The 25570-nt window shown below is 36.6% G+C and overlaps 1 protein-coding gene across 2 annotated transcripts in view; it reads right to left on the bottom strand.

The window, feature by feature from the left end:
* The window catches only part of LOC150099425 (putative inorganic phosphate cotransporter), a 221626-nt gene that overhangs the window by 184505 nt on the left and 11551 nt on the right, over nt 1-25570 (bottom strand). For both annotated transcript variants that reach the window (XM_090403717.1, XM_090403716.1), the window contains exon 2: nt 14787-14980. In XM_090403717.1, the coding sequence (XP_090259843.1) occupies nt 14787-14980 (194 nt within the window). The remainder of the gene's footprint in view (nt 1-14786; nt 14981-25570) is intronic.

Below are 25570 nucleotides of genomic sequence, written 5' to 3'. Positions count from 1 at the left end.
TGGACCACTGTCATTCGATCTATAGGTTAATGCTACCAGAAAGGATCTGACAGGAGATGTTCAACTGTTTGCTGAAGATACAAAGATAGGCAGAGCAATCAGGAACTACTGATATACAATATTTGCACAATGATTTGAATAGGCTGGAAATAATAGCTAAGTCAATATTCAATGATAGTAAGTGTAAAGTTTTTGTGCACTTTGGTGTGATGAGTTTTCCAGCGACATGTTATATTGGTGGGATTATGCTATGAGAAACTGAATAAGTTAGGTATCTTGGAGTTATGGTGGATAGGAATTTGAAGTTCAAAGGCCACATAGTAAGAGTTATCCTACAACTCGGAGAATAATTGAAATGCCGAAATGAACACTGATATCTAAGGATAAGAAAGTCATTTTGCTTCTTTACAAAGTCCTGGGTTTGGAGGGAATAGAGAAGGTATAGGCCAAGAAGAGTAACAAAAATGATTTCGGGATTATGTAATGTATATTATGAGGACAGATGATAATGTGTGTGAACTGCAGACACTTCTAAACTGTTGAAAGATAGGTAATATGATAGTCTATAAACTTCTGAAAGGGTACTATAGGTTACTAACTAATGAAAGTTCATTATATGAAAGGTGGGGAGAGGACAAAGGATGAGAACTAGAGTTTTATCTCACAGAGCTTAGTGAGTAGAACAGTTTATCTGTTGAAATAATGAGTGCAACCAGTGTGGATGAGTTTAAGAGAAAGTATGACAGCTAATGTGGGTGATCATTAATTATTATTATTACGGGTGACTCCAGGGAGTCCTTAGACTCATCGAGGGAGATCCTAAACATCATGTCCACACAACTATATAACATTCTCACAGTATCTATCATACCTTGCCTTGAACTCACTCAATGTCAGAGCACCCACAACAGATCTGACAGCTTATTCCACTCATTTACCACTCTAAAAGTAAAGAACCCAGCTCTAACACCCTTGCTAACCACACTCTTGCCCAGCTTCCATAGGTGTCCCCTAGTTCTCCCACCACCAGTCCTGTCCTCAAAAATATCCTCTGAATTAATCCTATAGAAACCCTTTAGAAATTTGAATGTCTCAATCATATCTCCCCTTTTCCGCCTATCAACTAGTTTCTGCAACCCACAAATCTTCAACCTGTTCTCATAAAGTTCATTCCATAGACCTGTTATCATCTTGGTCACTCGCCTCTGGATCTTCTCTACCTCCTCCCCATCAAAAAGAAACCTAGGTGACCAAATCTGGGCACAGTAGTTGAGATCAGGTCTTATCAGGGCTCGGTACAGAGGTACAATAACTTGCTTGTCTCTGCTCATCAAAGTATTTTTCAACAACCAAGTGAGTTGATGAGCTCATTTAGCCACTTTTGCAATGTGCCCCCTAAACTTCATCTCCCTATCCACCTCCCAAGTCCCTGGCCGCATCAATCTCCTGGAGTACAGTTCCACCAATGTGGTATACTTATGCTAATCTTTTCACCCCAAAATGCATAACCTCACATTTTGTCACATTAAATTGACATCCATTCTCCTTAGCCCAGAACTTCAATCTATCCAAGTCTTCCTGCAAGATTTTGACATCTTCTGCATTCACTATTGCCCTACCCAACTTTGCATCATCAGCGAACAAATGAACTGTTCCTCTTAGATGCTTCCCTATATCGTTAATGAACAAATTAAACAGCAGTGGTCCAAGAACAAAACCCTGCGGCACACAACTAGTCACAGGCCATCTTTTGGACTCTACTCCTGAATCTCACCAACCCTATATCCATTCCCATATGTTGCAGTTTACGGATTAGAATTCCATGTGGTATCCTGTCAAATGCTTTAGCCAGGTCCAGCAGTATCATTGTAAATCCATTACCTTTATCCATTTCAGCCGACACTGTGTTATAAAACGAGCAAGTTACTGAGGCATGATCTGCCCTTCACAAAGCCATGCTGTCCTGCATACAATATCTCATTTTCATCAATCCATTCCTGTATTTTTCTCTTCACTACTTTCTCCAAGACCTTGACAACGACTCCTGATATGCTGATCGGTCGGTAATTTGCAACAGTAGTCTTGGATCCTCCTTCATGCAGTGGAACTATTTTCCCCTCTTTTCACACCTTCAGGACTAAACGAAATCCGAGACTCAGATTAAACAACATGGTCAAGGGCACTGATAATTCTTTAGTTCGCTTCACATAAGACCCATACCGGTATACCATCCAATCCCACAGATGTATTCACATTAAGGTTCTGTAATAGACTATTCACCTCCACTTCATTCATCACAATTCCCGTATAAACTAATGGTTCCTTCATTTTTTCAATGTCACCACCTGAATGATATACTCTTGCAAAGTGCTCGCTCAGTAATTCCACTATATCGACTGACTCAGTGACCTCCTTACCCCCTCGGCATTCCGTAAAATCATTCTACTGTGTACAGTTTTTTTTTTTTTTTGTTTGCAGCATATTGAAAGAACTGTTTGGGATTCTCTATAGCTTGCATAGCTAGTTTCCTTTCATAATCCCCTTTTGCTTTTTTTACCACACTCGTTACCCATCTGACCTGCGTTTTATACCATTCGTGTGCCTGCAGGTCACCTTTCTCTTTAAATTTCCTCCACAGTTGTTTCTTTTTTTGCACCTCAAGCTTAATGATGTTATTCATCCATTTAACCCCTACTTGTTTTACTATTCGGACCCTAGGTATACAATCAGCCATAACCTGCTGTAAATGCTCCTTGACCACTTCCCATGCTCTATCCACATCCATCCCTTGCAGTTGTACATACCATGGCACTGATTCAAGCAATCTCCTAAGCTTGTCATACTTGCCAGCATGGCAATTCCACATATACTCTGTCTTAATCGAAAATTCCACACCTTTAGCCACCTCCCAGGTCAAGACCTTATGATCACTCTCACCAATAGGTGGCAACATGGTCATATTCATTACAGTCAAATTCTTAGATGCTATTACCAGGTCAAGAACTCTCAAACCCCTAGTATTTTCAATTACATGCTGTCTCAGATAGTTATCCCTTAATAACTGAATAAAATCCATTTCCTTCCTCAGATGTGTATTCTCCTTCCAATCAATGTTACCATAGTTGAAATCCCCCATAATAATTACTCTCCTTCCACTCATTTCATCAAATTGTTTATGTATACTATCTCCATCATCTATTCCATCACCTGGTCTATAGCAGCACCCAACTGTATATTTTGTTCTGCCAGTCTCAATCTCACACCAAATAGCCTCAAATGAGCTCTTTTCACTATCCTGCAATACAACTTCAATTCTTGGCTGCAGTTCATCAGCTATCATCAATAACACTCAACAACATCAGCTATCATCAATCGAAAATTCCACACCTTTAGCCACCTCCCAGGTCAAGACCTTATGATCACTCTCACCAATAGGTGGCAACATGGTCATATTCATTACAGTCAAATTCTTAGATGCTATTACCAGGTCAAGAACTCTCAAACCCCTAGTATTTTCAATTACATGCTGTCTCAGATAGTTATCCCTTAATAACTGAATAAAATCCATTTCCTTCCTCAGATGTGTATTCTCCTTCCAATCAATGTTACCATAGTTGAAATCCCCCATAATAATTACTCTCCTTCCACTCATTTCATCAAATTGTTTATGTATACTATCTCCATCATCTATTCCATCACCTGGTCTATAGCAGCACCCAACTGTATATTTTGTTCTGCCAGTCTCAATCTCACACCAAATAGCCTCAAATGAGCTCTTTTCACTATCCTGCAATACAACTTCAATTCTTGGCTGCAGTTCATCAGCTATCATCAATAACACTCCCTCCCCCATTTTATTCTCTCTGTCCCTCCTAAATATCTTACACATTCTATCCCACTAACTATATCATCTTCCGTCAGCCATGTTTCACTAATGCCAATAACCTGTGGCCAGGAAGAGCTAATCAAAGCCAAAAATTCTTCCTTCTTGTTCCTAATACTCCTGGCATTAGTATACATGAAATGCAGAGGTCCCTTTGTCCCACTCCTATCTTGATACGTTATTCTAACTATCTCATTCCGATTTCTTGTCCTCAGTACTGGCTCGGGTACATTATATACATTCTTACACTCAACTGTCTCACGTTTTATAAAAGAAATAAAATAAAATAATAATACTGTTGCCTCTATAGAAACAGGTCTGTTGCTGAAACAACTATTTCTCTGTAATCTGATTCATTCAACCACTACCTTCTCTTCTCTCTGCATGGATGCATGACTGGCTACCATTCGTATGTTTACAGTTACTTGTCAGAATACTTACAGTTGCAATTATTCTAATTTTTTACCAATAGATATTATTATTGTTATTCCCTCCATGTAGTTCGAGAGACTCATTGTGGGAGGTTCATTCAACTTACAACATATTTATCATATAGATCTTAAAATCCTTAACACATCCTTGCAATTACAACACATTCTGATAATGCATTCCATTTACTGACAATTCTCCATGTAAAAATCTACTCCTCGCACCCTTCTTCACAACACCTTTACTTCCAGGAATGACCTCTGGTTCTTCTCCTCTCACCTTCTCTTTTTATAATTCCCCTCTGGATTAATCTGATAAAATCCTCTCACTAATTTAAATGTCTCTATCACATCACTTCTCTTCCTCCTATCCACCAAGCTCTGCAATCCGCATTTCTTCATCCTCTCTCCATAGCCATAGCCAGCATTAAAAATTCCTGACATTGCCTTAGTCACTTGTCTCTGGAGCCTCTCCAATGTCTCCACATCAAGCTGAAAACCAGGTGACCAGATCTGAGCACATACATTCCTTATATGTTCCTGGTTTGATAAATTTATTTCATTAAAAAAATAATAATAATAAAAAAAGATTTTTATTTTTATTTATACAGAAACATCTGGTATTTGAATATGACCTTATAACAATACCGTCTGTTAAGCTGGTACTTCATGATGAAAACTATAATTTTATTATTGAGAAAAACTATATCTATTTGCTTCAGAACTGCTTGGGAAAAAAAGCAAACTGCATTAAAGGTAGTTGTCAACTAGAAGCTTGTTGGAAGAGAGACATTCATGTCACGCATGAATGTCTAAAACCTAACATGCATAATGATACTAATATGTCTCATTTATTCAATTTGTTATATCAGCTAAGTGCTAATATCAAACTGTAGCAGGTGAGTGGCTTGAATATACTCTTCAGATTTCTAATGGTATCTAGTAGACAAACTGCATTGGTTAAGCTTGCCAGGATAGGGGATAATACACATTTAGGTAAAAGGAGGAGAAAGTTATTATGCACTTCAACTTGACACATGTATTACCATTCTAGGGTTAATAGCATAAATTCAGAAAATTAAGTATCAACACAATATAGTTAGTCCTTGGCTTACAACATATGCCACTTATGACCACTCATACTTACCATGGCTGGCCCATAATATATTTACCAATTATGCAGAGCATCCATAGTTCAGTCGGTATTTGGTCGGAAAGACCTGGGTTCAAATCCCGTCCATGACATGAGGAACCTTTATCTGGTCTCTTTTGATTAAATGTTAGTTAGCTGGTCTCATATGGAGGTAGAAGGTTCCCCCCTCCCGGAAACTCTGGTTTTTCGTCCTTCAGAACAGGCAAACCGGCTCTGTGAACACAAGCTGCTACAGTCAGAAATACATGCTTAATCCTTCATTAGGAAGTCTCTCAACCAATCCTAAAGAGCAGTTGAGGATCAGGGAAAATCCCACATGAATAAATAAGTAAATTTAAGAAATATATTTGCTCAAGCTATTGCTGCTACTAAGGTTGAGAAAATCCTCAGATATTTGGAAGGAATATAAATATTATTATTACAGGCAGCTCCAAGGAGTCCTTAGACTCATCGAGGGAGGCCCAACATCATGTCAAGAACAACTACTCAACATTCACACAGTATCTATCATACTTCACCTTGAACTCATTTACAATCATGGCACCCACAACAGACTCTGGTAGCTTATTCCACTCATTTACCACTCTCCAAGTAAAAAACCTAGCTCTAACATCCTTGCTAACCACACTCTTACCAAGCTTCCATGGATGGTCCCTAGTCCTCCCATTACCAGTTCTATTCTCAAAAATATCTTCTGAATTAATCTTATAGAAATCCTACAGAAATTTGAATGTCTCAATCATATCACCCCTTTTCTGCCTATCAACCAATTTCTGCAGTCCACAAATCTTCAACCTGTTCTCATAAGTTTCATTCCATAGTCCTGCTATTATCTTGGTCACTCGTCTCTGGATCCTCTCCACATCCTCCCCATCGAGAAGAAACCCTGGCGCCCATATCTGGGCACAGTAGTCTAGATGGGGTCTTATCAAGGCTCGATACAGAGGAACAACAACCTGTTTGTCTTTGCTCATTAAAGTGTTTTTCAGCAACCAAGTGATTTGATGAGCTGATTTTGCCACTTTTGCGATGTGTCCCCTAAACTTCAACTACCCTATCCACCAACACTCCCAAATCCCTGGCCTCATCAATCTCCTGGAACAGTTCCACCAATGTGATATACTGCTGCTAATCTTTTCACTCCAAAATGCAAAACCTTACATTTTGCCACATTAAATTGATCCATTCTCTTTAGCCCAGTCCTCCAAACTATCCAAATCATCCTGCAAAATTTTGACATCTTGAGCATTCACTAATGCTCTAACTTTGCATCATCTGCAAACAGATGCACAGTTCCTTTCCTATATCGTTAATGAACAAATTAAACAGTAGCGGTCCAAGACCAGAACCCTGCGGCACACCACTAGTCACAAGCCGTCATTTGGACTCTACTCCTGAATAAACCACTCTCTGATATCTCTCCATCAACCACCCTCCTATCCATCTCACCAACCCTATATCCATTCTCATATGCTGCAGTTTACTGATTAGAATTCCATGTGGTATCCTATCAAAGGCTTTAGCAAGGTCCAGTAGAATCACTGTAAACCCATTACCCTTATCCAGTTCAGCCGTCACTGTGTTATAGAACATGAGCAAGTTACTGAGGCATGATCTACCCTTCACAAAACCATTCTGTCCCCCATACAGTATCCCATTTTCATCTATCCAATCTTGTATTTTCCTCGACTATTTTCTCCAAGACCTTGACAACAATTCCTGATATGCTGATCAGTCGGTAATTTTCAACAGCAGTCTTGGAACCCCCTTTAAGCAGTGGAACTATTTTCCCCTCTTTCCACTCCCTTGAGACTAACCCAGACCCAAGACTCAAATTAAACAAAATGGTCAAAGGCAATGACAATTCTTTAGTCGCTTCTTGTATGACATGAGCTGGTATACTATCCAATCCCGCAGATGAATTGACATTGAGGTTTTGTAATGGACTATTCACCTCTGCTTCATTCACCACAATTCCCGTATAAGCTGTTGGTTCTTCCATTTCTGAAATGTCACCACCTGGATGATATACTCTTGCGAAGTGCTCACTCAGTAATTCTACTATAGCAACTGATTCGGTTACCTCCCTACCATCGGCATTCTTTAAAATCAATCTGCCGTATACATTTTTTCTTTTACTTGCAACATATCAAAAAAAACTGTTTGGGATTCTCTTTAGCCTGCATGGCTAATGTTCTTTCATAATTCGCTTTTGCTTTTCTTACCACACTTGTTACCCTTCTGGCCAGGGCTTTATACCGTTCATGTGCCTGCAGGTCACCTTTCTCCTTAAATTCTCTCCACAGTTGTTTCCTTTTTTCCAGCTCAAGCTTAATGGTGTTATTCATCCATTTAATCCCTACTTGATTTATTATTCGGACTCTAGGTATACAGTCAGCCATTGCCTACTGCAAACACTTCTTAACCGCCTCCCATGTACTATCAACATTCAGCCCTTGCAGTTTTACATGCCATGGCACTGAACCAATCAAACTCCTAAGCTTGTCATACTTACCAGCCCGATAATTCCACATATACCCTATTTTAATTGTAAATTCCACACCTTTAGCCACCTCAAGACCCTATGATTACTCTCACCAACTGGTGGCAATGTGGTCATATTCATTACAGTCAAATTCTCAGATGCAATTACTAGGTCAAGCTCTCTGTGACCCCTAGTATTTTCCATTACATGCTGTCGCAGATAGTTATCCCTTAATAATCGCATAAAATCCAATTCCTTCCTCCCATGTGTCCTCTCCTTCCTCCAATCAATGCTACCATGGTTGAAATCTCCCATAATAATTATCCTCCTTCCACTCATTTCTTCTATTTGCTTATGCATACTATCTCCACCATCCACCATTATGCATACTTTTCCATCACCTGGTCTATAACAGCACCCAATTGTATATTTTGTTCTACTAGCCTCAATCTCACACCAAATGGCCTCAAATGTGCTCTTTTCTCTATCCTGTAATTCAACTTCTATTCTCCTTGGCTGCAGCTCATCAGCTATCATCAATAATACTCCTCCCCCCATTTTATTCTCCCTGTCATTCCTGAACACACTATACCCCTCACATTCAATTCCACTAGCTATATCAACTTCAGTCAACCATGTTTCACTAATGCCGATAACCTGTGGTCTCTGGAAGTGCCAACCAAGGCCAAAAATTCTTCCTTCTTGTTCCTAATACTCCTAGCATTAGTATACATGAATTGCAGACCCGTGTTAGCCCCATCCCTACCTTGATGCCTTATACTAACTATCCCATTCTGATTTGTTGTCCTTCTTATTCGCTTGGGCATATTATACTCATTCATACACTCAACTGCCTCCCTAAGGTCTGCATATCTACTCCCCCCCCCCTTAATAAATCTATTTTCCCTGATTCTGCACATCCACTTCATTCAACAACACTTTTTCAAGTCTCCTTACACCGAATCCATTCAAATGCAAACCATCCATCTTATATAGATCCTTTCACCCATCGAACTCACTCCACACATCCACAAATTTCACACCATTCATCCTGCATAACCGACGCATAAAGTCATTTGCAATTATGGCCCTCCTCCTAAACTCTTCACTGTCATACCACAGCAAAAGACTAATCATCCTAACTCTCTCACTCTTCTCTTTTGCTATCTCAAACAATTCCTTCAGGTCCTCTATCATTTCCATTTTATCTCCTTTCAAATCATTCGTACCTGCCACCACTATTATTTCTTTCACCCTTTGCTTTTGCTCCCTAATAGACGTCCTTAATGGTCGCATCAGGTTGGTACGATTTTGAATATCTTGTATTGTACAAGAATGCAGATGCAGCATAGAGTGAAGTGACAGCTGAATGTATGGATACTCTTTCTTTTAAGGTTACACGGCAGTCAGCATTCATAGTTAGGAATTTATGGAGACACGACACAAGTGTTAAAACAATTACTCTACTTAATATTAGGAAAGTAACATTCGATGTTTCGACCTCTAAGTTGAGGTCATCATCATGAAACATACATATATACAATATACAGGCTACATGCCGCTGCACTATACAAAAGTAAAATGAATCTAAATGTTTGTTAATTATTTATCCTAGCCTAACCTCTTGTGGATAAACTAAATTAATAATATTAAATTTTAAAAAATTATAAATAGATTAAAAAATTAAATAAAAAAAAATATAAAAATAAATTAAAATTAAATTAAATTAAATAAAAAACAAACATAAAACATTTTTTAAAAATAAATTAATTAAAAACAGAACTACATTAAACATTTCTAAAGTCCTCTCATATTGAGATTTTCTTCTGGGCTTGTTCCGGTTGCTATAGGTTGCAGATGGGTCCTCCACATTCCTGGAATGATTAATCCATCATTTTTGTTCAGGTTTGGATAGTGTTTTAGCATTTCACAGACTTCTTTCAATTTTCTCTCAAACCAGGTTTTGGTGCAGTGTAGGGACTTGGTGCCTTTCCAGTCAATTCTATGGTATGTTTGGAGTGCATGGTCTGATGGGGATGTTTTACCCTAAGGAGGTATTTAATGTGTCATTTGTGTTCATCTTTTCTGTTTAGGATCGTGCATCCTGTTTCCCCTATGTAGGGTAGGTTACATGTACATTGAATTTTGTAAACTCCTGGGTGGGCCAGATATGGAAGAGGATTTTTGGAAGAACTGAGTAAATTTTTTAATTTTGTTGGGGGTTTGGAGGTAGTCTTGCTGTTGTATTTATGCAGTGTTCTGTCTATTTTTTCTGAAATGCCTCTAACATAGGAAATGGCTATGGCATACTTGTAATCTTTTTTCTTTTTAGTGGTATTTTTATGGAGGATCTTGTGAACTGTTTTTTTATTGTAGCCTTTTTTCACAAATGTATGATTAATGATTTTGAATTCTTGGTTTAGAGCTTGTTCACTCAAGCAAATTATTAGTGCTCTGTGTTTGAAGATGCTTATGAGTCCTAGTTTTTGTTTGGGTGGTGGTATGAATTTTTGTGTATGTTTTAGCCCATGTGTGTAGGTTTGTGGTAGACAGAGGAGAGACAACCTGAGGGAAGACAGGTGACGAGCGTGTCTAGAAAAGGAAGAGAGTTGTTTTCAATTTCAATGGTGAATTGGATATGTTTGTGTTGTTTGTTCAGGAGAACAATCAAGGAAAAACTCTCACTGTTGGAAAAAGATCTGAACTACGCCATTGCACCAAGGTCAGTTAACAAATTAGATTTCATGTATCATACTGAAAGAGGTCTAGGATCCCTCCCTCCAATTTAGCTGACAAAATATGAATGGAAACATCATACATATTAAACTCAAATAAAAAACAAAGTTGCAACTTAACCAAAGCAAAAAAATTGACCGTCGAATCCTTAAAAAATAACAAATACATCATAATTACAAAAGCAGATAAAGGTAATGCTACTGTTATCCTCAATCGGACAGCATATCTAGAAAAAATGAACCATTTGGTATCTGACCACAATACGTACCAAACGATGAACTACAACCCCACAAAATGCATCAAAAAGAAAACAACAGATTAATCAAATCCTTGATCACGTGGCCAGAAGAAACAACCAAAGCCCACACTCCCTGAATTTATGGCCTGCAGAAAATACACAAAACAAACACACCACACTATGTCCGATGGTTGAAGGAATCGACAGCCCTTATTACCACTTGGTGGGGATATATTGTTGGAGGTGGAGGAAATAAAAGATCTTGGGGTGATGGTGGATAAGGATCTAAAATTTAGAGCACACACTGCCGAAATTGTGAGGACAACACACAACAAATTCTGGGAATGCCAGAATTCATTGAGTTGTGGACATTTGTAGAAGTAAGGAGATTCTTGTTCCATTGTATTAGGCTCTGATTAGGCCACACATGGACTACTGTGCACAGATTTGGCTTTGTTTGCTTACACTTGGATAAAGGATTAAACTAAATTTATTATAGTCTAACCAAGTGGGGAAAAAAAACTTCCAACATCGTTCTCTAAATCCAGAGTAATTTAATAATAAGGTGGTACACCTTTTGGCAACTCATATAGGTAAATATGACTTCTCTATTGCTTCTGCCTTAATATCACCACTTCTGGGTCTGGCTCCCACTGAAGGTCAAAACCGGTCTGCGTAGTCCCTTCCCTCATTATATAGTCCACAAGGAGATGTGCTTTGCATTATGGGAGATACTGAGACAAGGAGTGATGAGAGCTTGGTCCACCTTTACCACGAATTGCCTCAGTCCTGAAGATACTTCAGGCACAAACTTTGTTTGCTTACACTTGGATAAAGGATTAAACTAAATTTATGATTGTTAAAAAAAAAAAAGTATAATGTAAAACAGGCTTTAGTTCATTTGAAAAGAAAAGCCTCGTGGTTCGTATCTCGAGGTCAAAATGGGATATGAAAAAAAGTTTGTATCTCGGAAATTTCGTATGTTGAGCGGTTCGTAAGTCAAGATACCACTGTATACTACTTGTATCCATCTCCTTTGTCCATCATTACCTTATTGTAATAAGTAAGTAGATTACTAAAACATGACCTCCCTTTAGCAAATCCATATATATTGTCCATCACAGATAATATCATTGTTGTCAACTTAATTCTGGTTCCTGGTTCTCACCAGCCTCTCCAACACCTTGAACCACAACACCTGACATACAGATAGGCCTATAATTTGATGCTTGAGTTCTGTCACCTCCCTTATGAAGTGGCACAACCTTGCCTTCCTTCTACTCTTTTAAAACTTGACCCAGTGCAAGACTCATATTAAACAAATATGTCAAGGCAGATGCCAACTCCCTGGCATATTCCTTCAAAATACATGGTGATATATTATCAAGTCCCACAGCTTTATTAACATCTAGTTTACTCACTTCCCTGTATACCTCTTACTCAATTACAGTCAGTCTCTCCTCCTCATCTTCAATTGCTTTCAAACTCTCCATGATGAAATATTCACAAGAATGAAACACCTTTATGAACTGCTCATTAAATATCTCAACTACATGCTCTGCAGCAGTTGTTCTTACACCATTTTCTCCAATCAGTGTCATCCTTCCATAATCATTCTATTTTTTTTTTGCTGGCTACATACTGTAAGCCCACAGATACGAGACCCTTCGACACTTCTGCACATGTAGAAGGAGAATCCATTCCGATAATAGGGTAATCAATCCGTCTTGTGAGATGAGTTATTTATTATTGCACGTCAGAAAATTAACTTTTCTTTTATGAACATTGTAGTTTTTAAAGTGGTAACTATTTTGCTTGTATAACAGTTAGAAAATTTTACGTATAAAGCACGTGATTTTGATTGTTGGTGACCAATTCGTACATCAGCTTATTTCTTTTTCCCCTTCAACATGAATTGACTCTTCTTGGCAAATTGCCAAACTAGGGTCTTGGATCTGGGGTCACACAGTATTGAAAGAACTCCCTAGGATTCTTTTTGGCTGTATTAGCTAACTGCCTCATACTGCACTTTTGCTACTCTTACCAACCAAGTCACCCTCCTTACCTGTTCTTTGTAATCCTCATGGAATTGATTACCACTCCTCTTATGCTGCCTCCATAATGCCTTTTTCCTCTGTATCACATGCTTAATCTCTTCATTCATCCATTTCACATCTACCTTATTTAACCTTCTGAACCTTGGAATACATTCAGATATTATATAAGTAAAGTGGATATTAAATCCAGCATTATTTCAAAGCTGAATGTAGAAACTATGAAAGTTTCATAAAGTAAGTTGACCAGAGGCTTACAAGAATAACATTCCCTGTAATGCCAGGGAATGCATTCCTGTATTCTGCTGACAACCATCCAAGTAATCATTTCATGGTCACTCTCACCAATGCATAATGCTGGATTTAATGCTTGTGTGATATTCAAGAACTGTCTAGTAGAAGTAGTGTCTAAATGCATTTACTAAAATAAAGAGCCAAAAGGTTTCAGTTTGGCAATACAAAATTATTTAATTAAATCCACTTCACTCATATAATTTTGCATTGCCAAACTGAAGCCCTTTGGCACTTTATTTTATTAAATGCATTTAGACATTACTTCTACTAGACAGTTCTTGAATATCACCACTCTTCATTCCATGCTACACCTCCAAGCAATCTCCTGAACTTCTCGTAATTACCAGCCTTGTCGTTCCACATATCTCCTTTCCTCACAGAGGTCCTCACACTGCTGGCAACCACCCAAGGTAATCACTTCATGGTCACTCTCACCAACTGGGGGGGGGGGGGGGGGGGTGATTTGACTCCTCATTTATAACAGCATTCTCTGATGAGATGATCAAATCCAAAGACCCTCAATCCTCATGTGCCCTCTGTTACCATAAAATAGCAATTATCGGTAATTTTTTTGTTTAGCTTTCTTTTCATATCCTTTCAATTTTCAGGTTTTCATACTAGCAGAGAATGAGTACCAGCACTATCATTTTAGGGAAAAAAGCACTAATGGAGAGATTTAGCCAAGCAGATAGAATGAGTCAAGCTGCAATTGCTTCATATAGAGAAATTTATGCAGATAAGAAAAAGGCAACCAGTCCACACTAAGTTCGATGTAATGTACAAATTTTCCAAAGTCATTTCTGGCTGTCACTCCTGCCCCCAAAGATAAGCTTAGAAGAATTTGTTGTTAATGACTTAGCCTCATCCAATGAACTGTCCAATTAATAATGAAAACTTTGAAGAATTACTCTTGCTCCACATATTTCCAGCTGATTATGTTACAAATAAGTGCACAGATGTGCTGTATACAATAATTTTATAACTTATACATCATATAATTTGTACGTTTTATACATTTCACTATAATTGCTGGCCTGGTTGGCTTAGTGATTAGTGTATCCACTCTCCAGCAAAAAGGCTGCAGGTTCGAATCCCACTGTGGGCATGGTTGCAGTTCATTGTAGTTGGAGAATTAAGTAGTGGAGACAGAGTTGTAGAGTAGGTGCCCTCCCTCGATGAGTCTAGACTCCCTGCAGATGTCATGCAATAACAATAATAATTATAAACAAAGAATAAAATTAGTTAAACATAACAAAAAAGACCCAGACATTTTCAGTATTCAGGCATGTTAATTGTTAACATATCATTATGATTCATATAGTGATTACTAACTTAGAACAGGATCATCAGAATGGAACCCTGTTGTAAGTTGAGGACTGACTGTAATTCCTTTTCTTTTAATTACAACACTAATACATGCATGTTTTAATAGAGTACTATATTAAAATATCTGTTATTAAAATATTAAAAAATTAGGATAAAAATATTACGATATTAAAATATTGAATGGCTTACCTTATCAGGCCCTGTGCTATTATTTGTGTTTCCTTCATAAGGACAATCTTCAGATTTGGAATGGTTGTCATGAGATGGTTCTACCATGGCAACCATGGCCACACTCAAGTTGACCCGCAAAGCATAAACATTGCAGAATCCTAAGCAGCCTAAAACTGTCAAAACATATCTTGCTGCAATATATCTAGGAAAAGCTACAGGGGAAAAAAAAAATACTGAATATTATAAAACATATTATTAAGTTTTCTGCATACAACAAAACCTAATGATTACTGATTAATGCATTATTTTAAACAATGCCAAGTATATTATTAAAGTACACACTGTCCCTAGATTGAACTGAATTTTTTTTTTTTTTTTGTTAAAGTAGTGTTTTTATAGTTAAGATCCAGTTTTGCTGGTTTTTGTCATTCTCGAAACTTGCTGCTTGTAGGCATTGCCTTAGTTACTTAGTGGGTTATGAAGGCCCTGTACATGATAATAAAAACACTAAGACGATGCTTAATACAAGAAGAATAAGAATTGAAAACTCACTTTGTACTAGTACATCCACAGTCATTCTTCCATTAACCACTTGCTGCAAATTCCCATTAAGATAACCTTTGGACTGCACATGTCCTTAGTCAAAAATGCATATATGACTTTAAAGTTGGCAAAAATCAACTGATATTCATTATCAGTTGTGATTGTGCTGATGTGATGGCTTCAAAGAGTGAAACTTGTTATGCTTATATACTAATGTATGGAATTTCAGAAATAAAGTGGCTGAGTTTGTGGCACTGATCGAATCAGTATGTAAAAAGATAATTGGCATAAGTGAAACTTGGTTGACTAAGGACGATATACTGTCAGGACTTGAAATAGTTGGATATAGAATTTTCTGAAAGGATAAGAAGATCAAGAGTATTGTCAATGGTAGTAGAGGAATTGTGTCCTTCAAGAGTTGAAGTGGAAAACAGTAGTACATGTGAAGATTCTGAAGCTGTGTGAAGTTGAGATCAATAGAATAGTATATCTAATAGGATGCTGTTATAGGCAAGGAAATGTGGAGTATTGATTGTGAAATGTTTAGACAAATTAGTTGGGCAAATAAAAAGATGATGATCCTAATGGGAGATTTTAATTATAGGAATGCAAGAGGGTTGTTTGAAAAGTTTGGTAAATTTTCAATAGACGGTGACACAATTCATGTATCACAGTCTATTTTGCCATGTGTGATGCATAGTTCTCATTTGGCAAACATTTAAAACAACCATGTTTGCATTTTTCATTAAAATGGAGAAAAACGAGTTTCGTGCAGTGATAAAACACTTTTATTTGAAGAAGTGGATGGGCATGTGGATCAAAGCCAAGTTAGATGCAGTTCATGGGGACTCCGCACCAACATTACAGATTATTTATTTTTGGATAAATGAGTTTAAACATGGTCGTAGGTCCATCAAAGATGAAGCATGCTCTGGACACCCAACTGAGCTCAGTACGAAGGAAACAATTGACAAAATCCATGGTATCGTTATGAAAGACTGCCGAGTGAAAGTGGGGGAGATTATAGGCATCTCAACTAGACAGGTGTATAATATCCTGCACAAAAAATTGTGCATGAAAAAGCTGTGTGCACGATGGGTGCCGCAATTGTTGACTGTCGATCAAAAACGCATACAAAAAGATATTTCAATGCAATGTTTGGCGATGTTTAATTGCAATTCGCAGGATTTTTTGCATCGATTTGTGAATGTAGATGAAACATGGATCCACCATTACACACTTGAGTCCAAGCAGCAGTCAAAACAGTGGACAATGCCAGGTGAAAGAGCACCAAAAAAAAGCAAAGACTGTTTTGTCAGCTGGGAAGGTGATGGCCACTGTTTTTGGGATTCCCAAGGAATTGTCATGATAGACTATTTGGAAAAGGGGTAGGACAATAACAGGAGTCTATTATACGTCATTGTTGGACCGTTAAAAGAAGAAGAACTGAAGGAAACACGGTCAAGATTGGAGCACAAAAAAGTGCTCTTTCATCAAGACAATGCACCATCCCACATATCGGCCATTGCAATGGCAAAATTGCATGAATTGAAGTTCGAATTGGTTCCACATCCATCCACCATATTCTCCAGACTTGGCCTTATGTTACTTCTTCTTTTTCCCAAACTTAAAAATTTGGCTTGGTGAGAAAAAATTTTCTTCGAATGAGGATGTCATCAAGGCTGTCAATGACTATTTTGCACAATTTGACAAATCCTACTTTTTAGATGGGATGAAAAAATTGAAAACTCCTGGACCAAAACTGTGTAGACCTCGATGGAGAATAAAGGTGATTTTTTCCAAAAATGTGTTTAACTTATTTTTTTACCAAACTTTTCAAACATCCCTTGTAGACTGGAAAGAAGAGATAGCGTATAGTGAATTTGAGAATGAATTTGTTGAGTTTCTGCAGGATAACTATCTAAAGCAGCATGTGATGGAAGCAACACAAGGTTTATTGGTGTTAGATTTGGTGATATCCTCACAGTATGTGGTTGTGAATGAGGTATCAACACTGCTACCTGTTGGTGAAAGTGATCATGACACATTTGTTTGGAAGGTAGTCAAACAGCAAAAAGTTATCAAGAAGGTCTATATGTGGAACTATAAGGTGAGCAATTATGAGAGGTTTCAAAGTCAACTAGCATCAATACATTGGGTTGATGAATTGTGCAGAAAAGCTGTTGATGGTGCATGGGCTTAAAGATGAATAACTTTGTGTTATTCATCTTTAAGCAAATAAATAGAGTAGGACTACAATAAAAAGCAAAGAGGCTATTTTATTCGGCGACATAAATTAAGTTAAGGGGATAATAAATCCCTCATTATTTTAAAGCCGAATAAGAAACTCGAAGATCGAAATCTAAGAATTTCATGCCGAAGAATGTTCGGCGAGTCCAAGCGTAAGTCAACACCTGGTAGTACAAATAATGAGGGATTTATTATCCCCTTAACTTAAACAGAGTAGGAGTTGGATGAATGGTGAAATCAAGCAGTGTTACAAAAGAAGTTATGGAGGAAGTACAAGACAGTTTGCAGTGAAGAGATTCACAAAGAATATAAATTGCAGGCCAGAAAAGTAACGAGCATGGTTAAAAAAGAAAAAGTAAAATACGAGAGGAGATTAGCCAGTCAGATCAAAGCTAATCCAAGGAAATTTTTCTGCTGTGTGGCAAGCATGAGGAAAAATAATTATGGCAGGTTGATATTGGTGGGTAGTTATGGTAGCAGAGTAACCATAGCAAATGATATAGTAGAATTATTTAACAAACACTTCATCAGTGTATCTCATAGTGGTGTGAATGATGCTGTGCAATATGTAGAAGGGAGGCAACAATTGGGAGAACTAAAGGTGAAAGAATCAGAGGTGTATCAAGTGTTGCTTGGGTTAGATATCAGTAAGGCTATGGGAATAAATATGACGGTAATGACATATCACCATGTATTTTTAAAGAATGTGCAAAAGAGCTAGCCATACCCTTGTCCTGGTTGTCCTCTCATGCTTGTTGAGAGGTTGTCCTCTCAACAAGCATGAGAACAGAAGACTGGTCTGTATGTCTGCAGTTGTGATCAAAGTGTTGGGAAAAATTTGTTAGAAATAGAATGCAGGATTAGGTTGATGAACATAAGATTCTCTATGATGGTCAGCATGAGTTTGTGAAGTGATAAGGCAGGTCTTGTTTTAGCAATCTGCTTATGTTTTATGATAAGGTGATGAAGGTGTTGGATAAGGGAGAATCATAAATACAAAATTAATGACGAAAAATCTCACGTAAAAATTTTTTTTAATAGTATAATTTTCGCCTGTGTGTCACAGGCATCTTCAGTACATGTTAAGCTCAAATTAATTTGAGCTTAACATGTAAAATTATACTATTAAAAAAATCTTTTTACGTGAGATTTTCCGTCATTAATTTTGTATTTATATGTTTACTCATGGTATTCCCTTACTAAGAGTTAAGGGAGAATCATATAGTGATATTCTTGGACTTTGCAAACACATTCAATAGATTACCACATGATAAGTTGGTGTACAAGCTGCAAAGGATAGGAATAGATAGTATACTGGTTAGATGGATTGGATACTGGCTCTCTGAATGATACTAGCAAGTTGTATATGATGGAGCTGTGTCTCAGAAAAGAAACGTGACCAGTGGCATGCCTCAGGGTTCTGTTCTTGAGCCCCTACTGTTTAACTTGTTTGTTAATGATATTTCATGTGGATTGACTGGGGATCTTCAAATGTTTGCTGATGATGAAAAGTTAAGTAGAATTATCAGGAGTAGTGCTGATGTTAATTCTCTACAGGAAGGTTTTGAATAGACTTTTAGCTTGAACAAATGAGTAAGGGTTGCAATTTTAATGTTAATAAATGAAAGGTGTTACACTTTGGGATATGGAGATATAAGGCTACATAGGAGCTATACTTCAGGAAGTGGATGAGATTCGGGATCTTGGAGTGATGTGAACAGTGGACTAAAGTTCTGAGGGCATATCGCACATGTTGCAAAGACTGCACATTGTATTGCTCTTATGATAAAAAAAGTACATTGATATGTAGGGATAAGGAGGTGGTGGTGCATCTATATAAGTCATTTGTCAGACCACATATGGACTATGATTGTGCTCAGATTTGGGCACCTAGTTTTTGTGTGGAACACTAGAGAGGGTCCAAAGACGAATAATCAAAGTGATATCAGTACTCTGATATCACTGTGATTATTGGTTAGAAGAACATTTGAGTGAATATGGATTACAGTGGTTGGTGGATAGGAGGAAAAGATGAGACATGATAGACACCTTCAAGTTAGTTAAAGGATTCTATCAGATTAATAAAGAAAAAATTATAAAAAGAGTAGATGTTAAGATGGAAAGAATGAGAGGCCATCCCTGGAAGATGTATAGAGATATGGTGAAGAAGGAAGTGCGGAATGCATTTTTTATGTGAAGAGTAATTAGTGAGTGGAATGAATTACCCGGGTGTGTGTTGCGAGTGCAGGTGGTGTAAATCGCTTCAAAGTTCATTATGATAGACTGGTTGAGAGGACTTCCCACAATGAGTCTGTTGACTCCATGGAGGTTACCAATAATAATAATAATTTTCCTACAGAACCAGTCTATTCCAAATAATTCAGAGATTCAAAAGTAGCTGTATTTCCAATCACTCTTTCCATATTTGCATCTTTAAAATGACAGGATACGCTGACCTCCAATCAGAATACCTGAGTTATCATGATGAGAGAAATCTTTGTATATGGACTTTTTCAAATGACTGCGAATTAGTCAATCCCATACAGAGGTGGCAAGGTTTTTCCTCCCAGATACTTGCAAAATTAACTATGGAAATACAGTTTTGAAGAAGGTAAAAGGAGATTTCGGAAGGAGTCAAACAAGAGTGAATAGGTTAATAAGAGTGAATAAGATGAAGGATCTGTGCTAGACTAATAAACAAGACATTTTTCATTGAGTAGAGGACAAGATAAAAGTTCATCCAAGGAAGTTGTATAAGAAAGGATTTTTGCTTGGAAAATAATGGACAAGTAAAATGCACTGAATGAGAATATGGTGATCAAGAGACAGTAAATGAGTTTCAGGTAGTACAGTTTTAATGAGCATTGTGTTTCTCACTCACAAACACAAACATGAGCATTATGTTTGTCAGTGAGACACTTGCATTTCAGCCTTCTGAACCCCATTGAATGTCTCAGAATAATATCATAAGTTCCCCGAGGACTACTGATGCAACCATTTGGCTTGCTAATGCAAACCATTATAAATGTCTGTTCATAATTCTCTGCAAATTTTAAAAATCTCTGAATTAATCTACTTGTCAATTTGATGTGTAGCAATGCAATAGCATCCCCAAATATTTACAGCATTTTCCTGGAAGAAATCAGAATTTATCAGATTAAATTGGAATCTTGATATATTTTAAGATTAAGATAACTTAAAGTTATTTAAAAAAAATGATTTTAATCATTCAAAAAAATTCCTAAAATTCCTAAATATAAACAGAATCCAGGTTTATATATGATTTATCTTACGATTTCAAAATATGACAGTGCAGGTGTAATTACTGAAGTTTCAAAAAAGATAAATATATCTAGAAAATTTAAAGACAAAGTTTTATGTATTTGTCCATACACTAAGTACAGCAGGCAGCACAACAGAGTTCAGGGTTTGGATACAAGATCTTTGGGCACTGGAATAGAAAGAATGAATTTGGTAAAGGTGGATAGACAGAAGAGGAAAAAAGATAGAGGGAAAAGTTAAAATAATGCTAAGGAATTCAATGAATTGTGAAGTAAAAAGTGAAGATATCTTTAAAGAATGTTTGCCAGGAGGTATTTTAGATTGTGTGACTAGAGCTATAAAGGGAGGTGAGAATGTACATGAAATTATTGTAATGGTCGGGGATAAATGATTTGAGAAGCAGCATAAATCGTGTGGCAAGGAATTTCAGAGAGATGTTAGAGACTGTTAGATTAACAAGTAAGAGTGCTAGGATAGTCAGTGTGCTGCCTAGATATGATAGTGGAGAATTGAGAAGGACACTGTTGATGAATGAAATAGTAGATAAAACATGTAGGAAGAGAGGGGTTTGAGTACGTGAATGTATGGGATGAATTTGATGGGAGAAAAGAATTATATGCTGATGATGGGCTGCATTTATATAAGTACAGGAGTAGGCATTTACAGAAGCTACTGTTTAATGAAAATGTGTGGGTATCAGATCAGGGAAAAAGAGTTATTAGGATGGAAGGGAATGACTATCAGAAATAACATTTGACAGGGAGGAGGGGGTGGGAAAGGAAAAATCAAAGAAAAAGCTTAAAAATACCCTCATACCCTCTTCTACTTATACACCATTGTCAGGAGTATAAGGAATATGACAGAAGCGTGTGTAGCATTGGTTATTACAGTTCAGCCCCAGATAATAGGTATAACAGTGGTTGAACGATGATGATATCTTCATTGAAATTGAAGTTAATGAGAATAGTATTTTTAGAGAAGACAAAAATCATAAAAAAGGAGGGGATGAATGACTGATGATAGTGTTGGATCCTACTTCTTCTCAATCTATACTTTGGATCCGATATATAGTTATTACGATGTTCTTAACTAGTTGATAGGTTGCAAGTTGATTTCTAATTCAAATATAAAGAAAATTTATATTTAAAGACTGCGCCACTTTATATATGAATTAGTTCAAGAATTGAAGAAAAAACAACTCTCAACTACCTTTCCTTTATATGTTGTTGTTATATATACCGGCCGAGAATATTTAACTTACTTAATTTACACGCTTTGGCTCGAATATTTTATGAATGGTGCAAAAAGAGATTCAGGCAATATACAGCTTTTGATTAACAAAAACAAACATTTAATTTTAGAATCACAAATTTTACACTTAAGTTCAAATCAGTAATTAAGATATCACAAACATTTTAGCTTCTCTGATAAGTACAATTAGACAAACTCAGACAATAGTAAATCTGTTATCTCTAGTACAGTCTTCACACAGTTCTTTTTAACTATTTAATAAAGTTCCTTAATGACCACTCACAACAATATCTCATAGTTCTTTAAGTTTCAAATACAATAAAATTGCAGTAACACCTTTTCACAAACAAACACTTTTAATTTTACACTTCAGCTAATTTCCGCAATAGTTACTGTTAATATAAGGAAATTCTAGGAAGAAACACATTCACATCTCTGCATAGGAATATTAATGGTTGGAATGTTCTTACCAATAATCCTCTTTCTTCATCAACTTACACACAAACACTTTCTAAAACTGTAAACACTTTTAACAATAAACGGCACTTATTAAAATAAATCTAAGCAATAACTGAATTAATCAACAGATACAATGCACTTAATCAAACGTTCTTGAATGAAGTACTACTAATCACTTATGAATTAAGGTAACGCACATTAATTCCTTGACTTGATGTTTTATATGCACAGTTGTCCATTCCTCCGGCATTCAATTAATTCTTTAGGCACTATAATTCTAAACACAGCTATCGTTAAACTTCAACTTTACAGCCTCTACTATTCTCTAGTAACTCCGTGCTTTGCTTCAAGGTTCCTTATGTCCTTGAAAGGTCGGCGCTGAAATTATATCTCAACTCAAGTATCGCTAGTCTACTTAATAGCCTCTCAGCTGTTTTTCGTAGCTATAATTGTTATTCTACAACTTATTAGCTAACTGCTTCCCGACTAGTAGACTTAAATTAGCTGCTTGAGTGACTTGCTGACTCTCTAACATCGCACTATGATTCTCCGAATGCTGATTACTCCGATTCCAACCGAATGCCAATTCTCTCTCACCTTCTCTCTTACCTTCTCTTAATATTTTCAGCATTCTTCACTTATATATCCATTCTTCCCGCCTAAATTGTTCTCGTGATCTCTTTAACTCATTTCAATAAACTTTCAACATTCTCCTCACGCACTGTTCCAAACTCGCACTCGCTCACTTACATACGTCTCCATGACAAAAAAACAAAACATAATAAAATTGAGCTATTGCATAACGTTAACCTTCTACAAATAGGAATAAATAGAGAACATTTACATTTCAATTAATGCGCAGTTAAATTATCAAATACAAATTCTTATAATATTAACATAATAAATATAATAGCTTAATAATATTTAACACAGTCTTATCATTACAATAAATAACTTTTATTATTAAAAGACCAGAAGATAAATGATAAAATATATACAAAGAGCCAACAAGTTTCACTAGCCACTGTCTAGCATTTTCAAGGCTGAACTGGTGTGAAAACAAATGCATTGAGTTACATTACAAAAACATACACTTTAGACTGTTAGGCCGTTACATTTGATCATTCTGTTTGAAGGCGTGCATGTGTTCGAAAGCTTCAGTCAGATTCTGGTACATGACCACGTGTTTTGTAGTTGTTTGCATATTGTAATTCTGTTGAACTGAGAGAGATGATGAGATTTTTCCATCTGTCTTTAAGAACAATGCCCTGATTTCTATTTAAATTATTGCCTGTGTGTAATACCACAGCTGCTTCTTTTAAAGTTCTGTATCTGTAGTCATTCTCAATGTAAGGCATAGAACTGTTTTTCCAATCTATAACGTGATTTGATGTGGAGAAATGATGTGCTAAACCAGATGTGATGATTCTATTATGATTGACATCCCCCACATGTTCCTTCTGTCTTATTTCAAAACTTCTAGAAGTCTGACCGATGTAAGAAAGGCCACACGTGCATGGAATTTCATATACGCCAGGACATTTGAAGAAAGGTACCTCATCTTTAGGTGATCCTAAGATTTGTCTGATCATGGTAGTTGGTTTAAAAACCACTCTGATGTTATGAGCTTTTAACATTCTTGCCAATTTTGTGGAAACTGAATTAATATATGGAATGACAGCTTTTTAAACCAACTACCATGATCAGAAAATCTTAGGATCACCTAAAGATGAGGTACCTTTCTTCAAATGTCCTGGAGTACATGAAATTCCATGCACGTGTGGCCTTTCTTACATCGGTCAGACTTCTAGAAGTTTTGAAATAAGACAGAAGGAACATGTGGGGGATGTCAATCATAATAGACTCATCACATCTGGTTTAGCACATCATTTCTCAACATCAAATCACGTTATACATTGGAAAAACAGTTCTATGCCTTACATCGAGAATGACTACAGATACAGAACTTTAAAAGAAGCAGCTGTGGTATTACACACAGGCAATAATTTAAATAGAAATCAGGGCATTGTTCTTAAAGACAGATGGAAAAATCTCATCATCTCTCTCTCTCTCTCAGTTCAACAGAATTACAATATGCAAACAACTACAAAAAACGTGGTCATGTACCGGAATCTGACTGAAGCTTTCGAACACATGCACGCCTTCAAACAGAATGATCAAATGTAACGGCCTAACAGTTACTAAAGTGTATGTTTTTGTAATGTAACTCAATGCATTTGTTTTCACACCAGTTCAGCCTTGAAAATGCTAGACAGTGGCTAGTGAAACTTGTTGGCTCTTTGTATATATTTTATCATTTATCTTCTGGTCTTTTAATAATAAAAGTTATTTATTGTAATACATCAGACCAAATATGTACAATTTACAGTCTTATCATTATTAATACACATTCTTGATTAAATAATTAAATATTAAATCAACTTATAGGTAGTTATATGAATATTAATTTATAAATAAATGATTTACATTAAATAATATTTACAAATGTAGCCTTTGCCATGGTGGATTATGTTGGATTCTGAAGAGAGTATTAATAATTTAAATTTCTCTTCATTCAGAATCCAACAATAGCAAATAAGTTGTGTCCATGTAAGTTCGTGGAACTAGGGTATAATAGTAAGAGTGATTTTGAAAGTGTCTGGTGTGAAATAAACATTACTAGAAAAAGTGATATTTACTTCGGGTCTGTTAGAGACCTGAAAATAATAAAGAAAATGAGAAAGAAATGTTTAGGCAAATTAGTTCAGCTAGTGAAAAGAAAAAGTGTTACAATAATGGGGAATTTATATACTGGAAAGAAGAAATGGCTTGCGGGAGAAAGGAAAGAGAATTTTTTGAGTCGGTGATGGAGGGAGCTTGTGAGCAAAATGCATTAGATTTAGTAAGAAAGTTGGATAAAGTATTATTATTCAGGCCTCCATGGAGTCAAAAGACTCATCACAGGACTTCCTAGGAAACGCAAAGTCTATCATACCACTCCTTAAACTCATTGACCA

Source organism: Typopeltis vanoorti, chromosome 14 (assembly GCF_054136105.1).
Source record: "Typopeltis vanoorti isolate ZY-2024b chromosome 14, IOZ_Tvanoo_1.0, whole genome shotgun sequence".
In the NCBI taxonomy this organism is placed as follows: Eukaryota; Metazoa; Arthropoda; class Arachnida; order Uropygi; family Thelyphonidae; genus Typopeltis; species Typopeltis vanoorti.
Note: the sequence above shows the minus strand (reverse complement) of the source record. Positions and strands in the feature narration are given on the sequence as shown.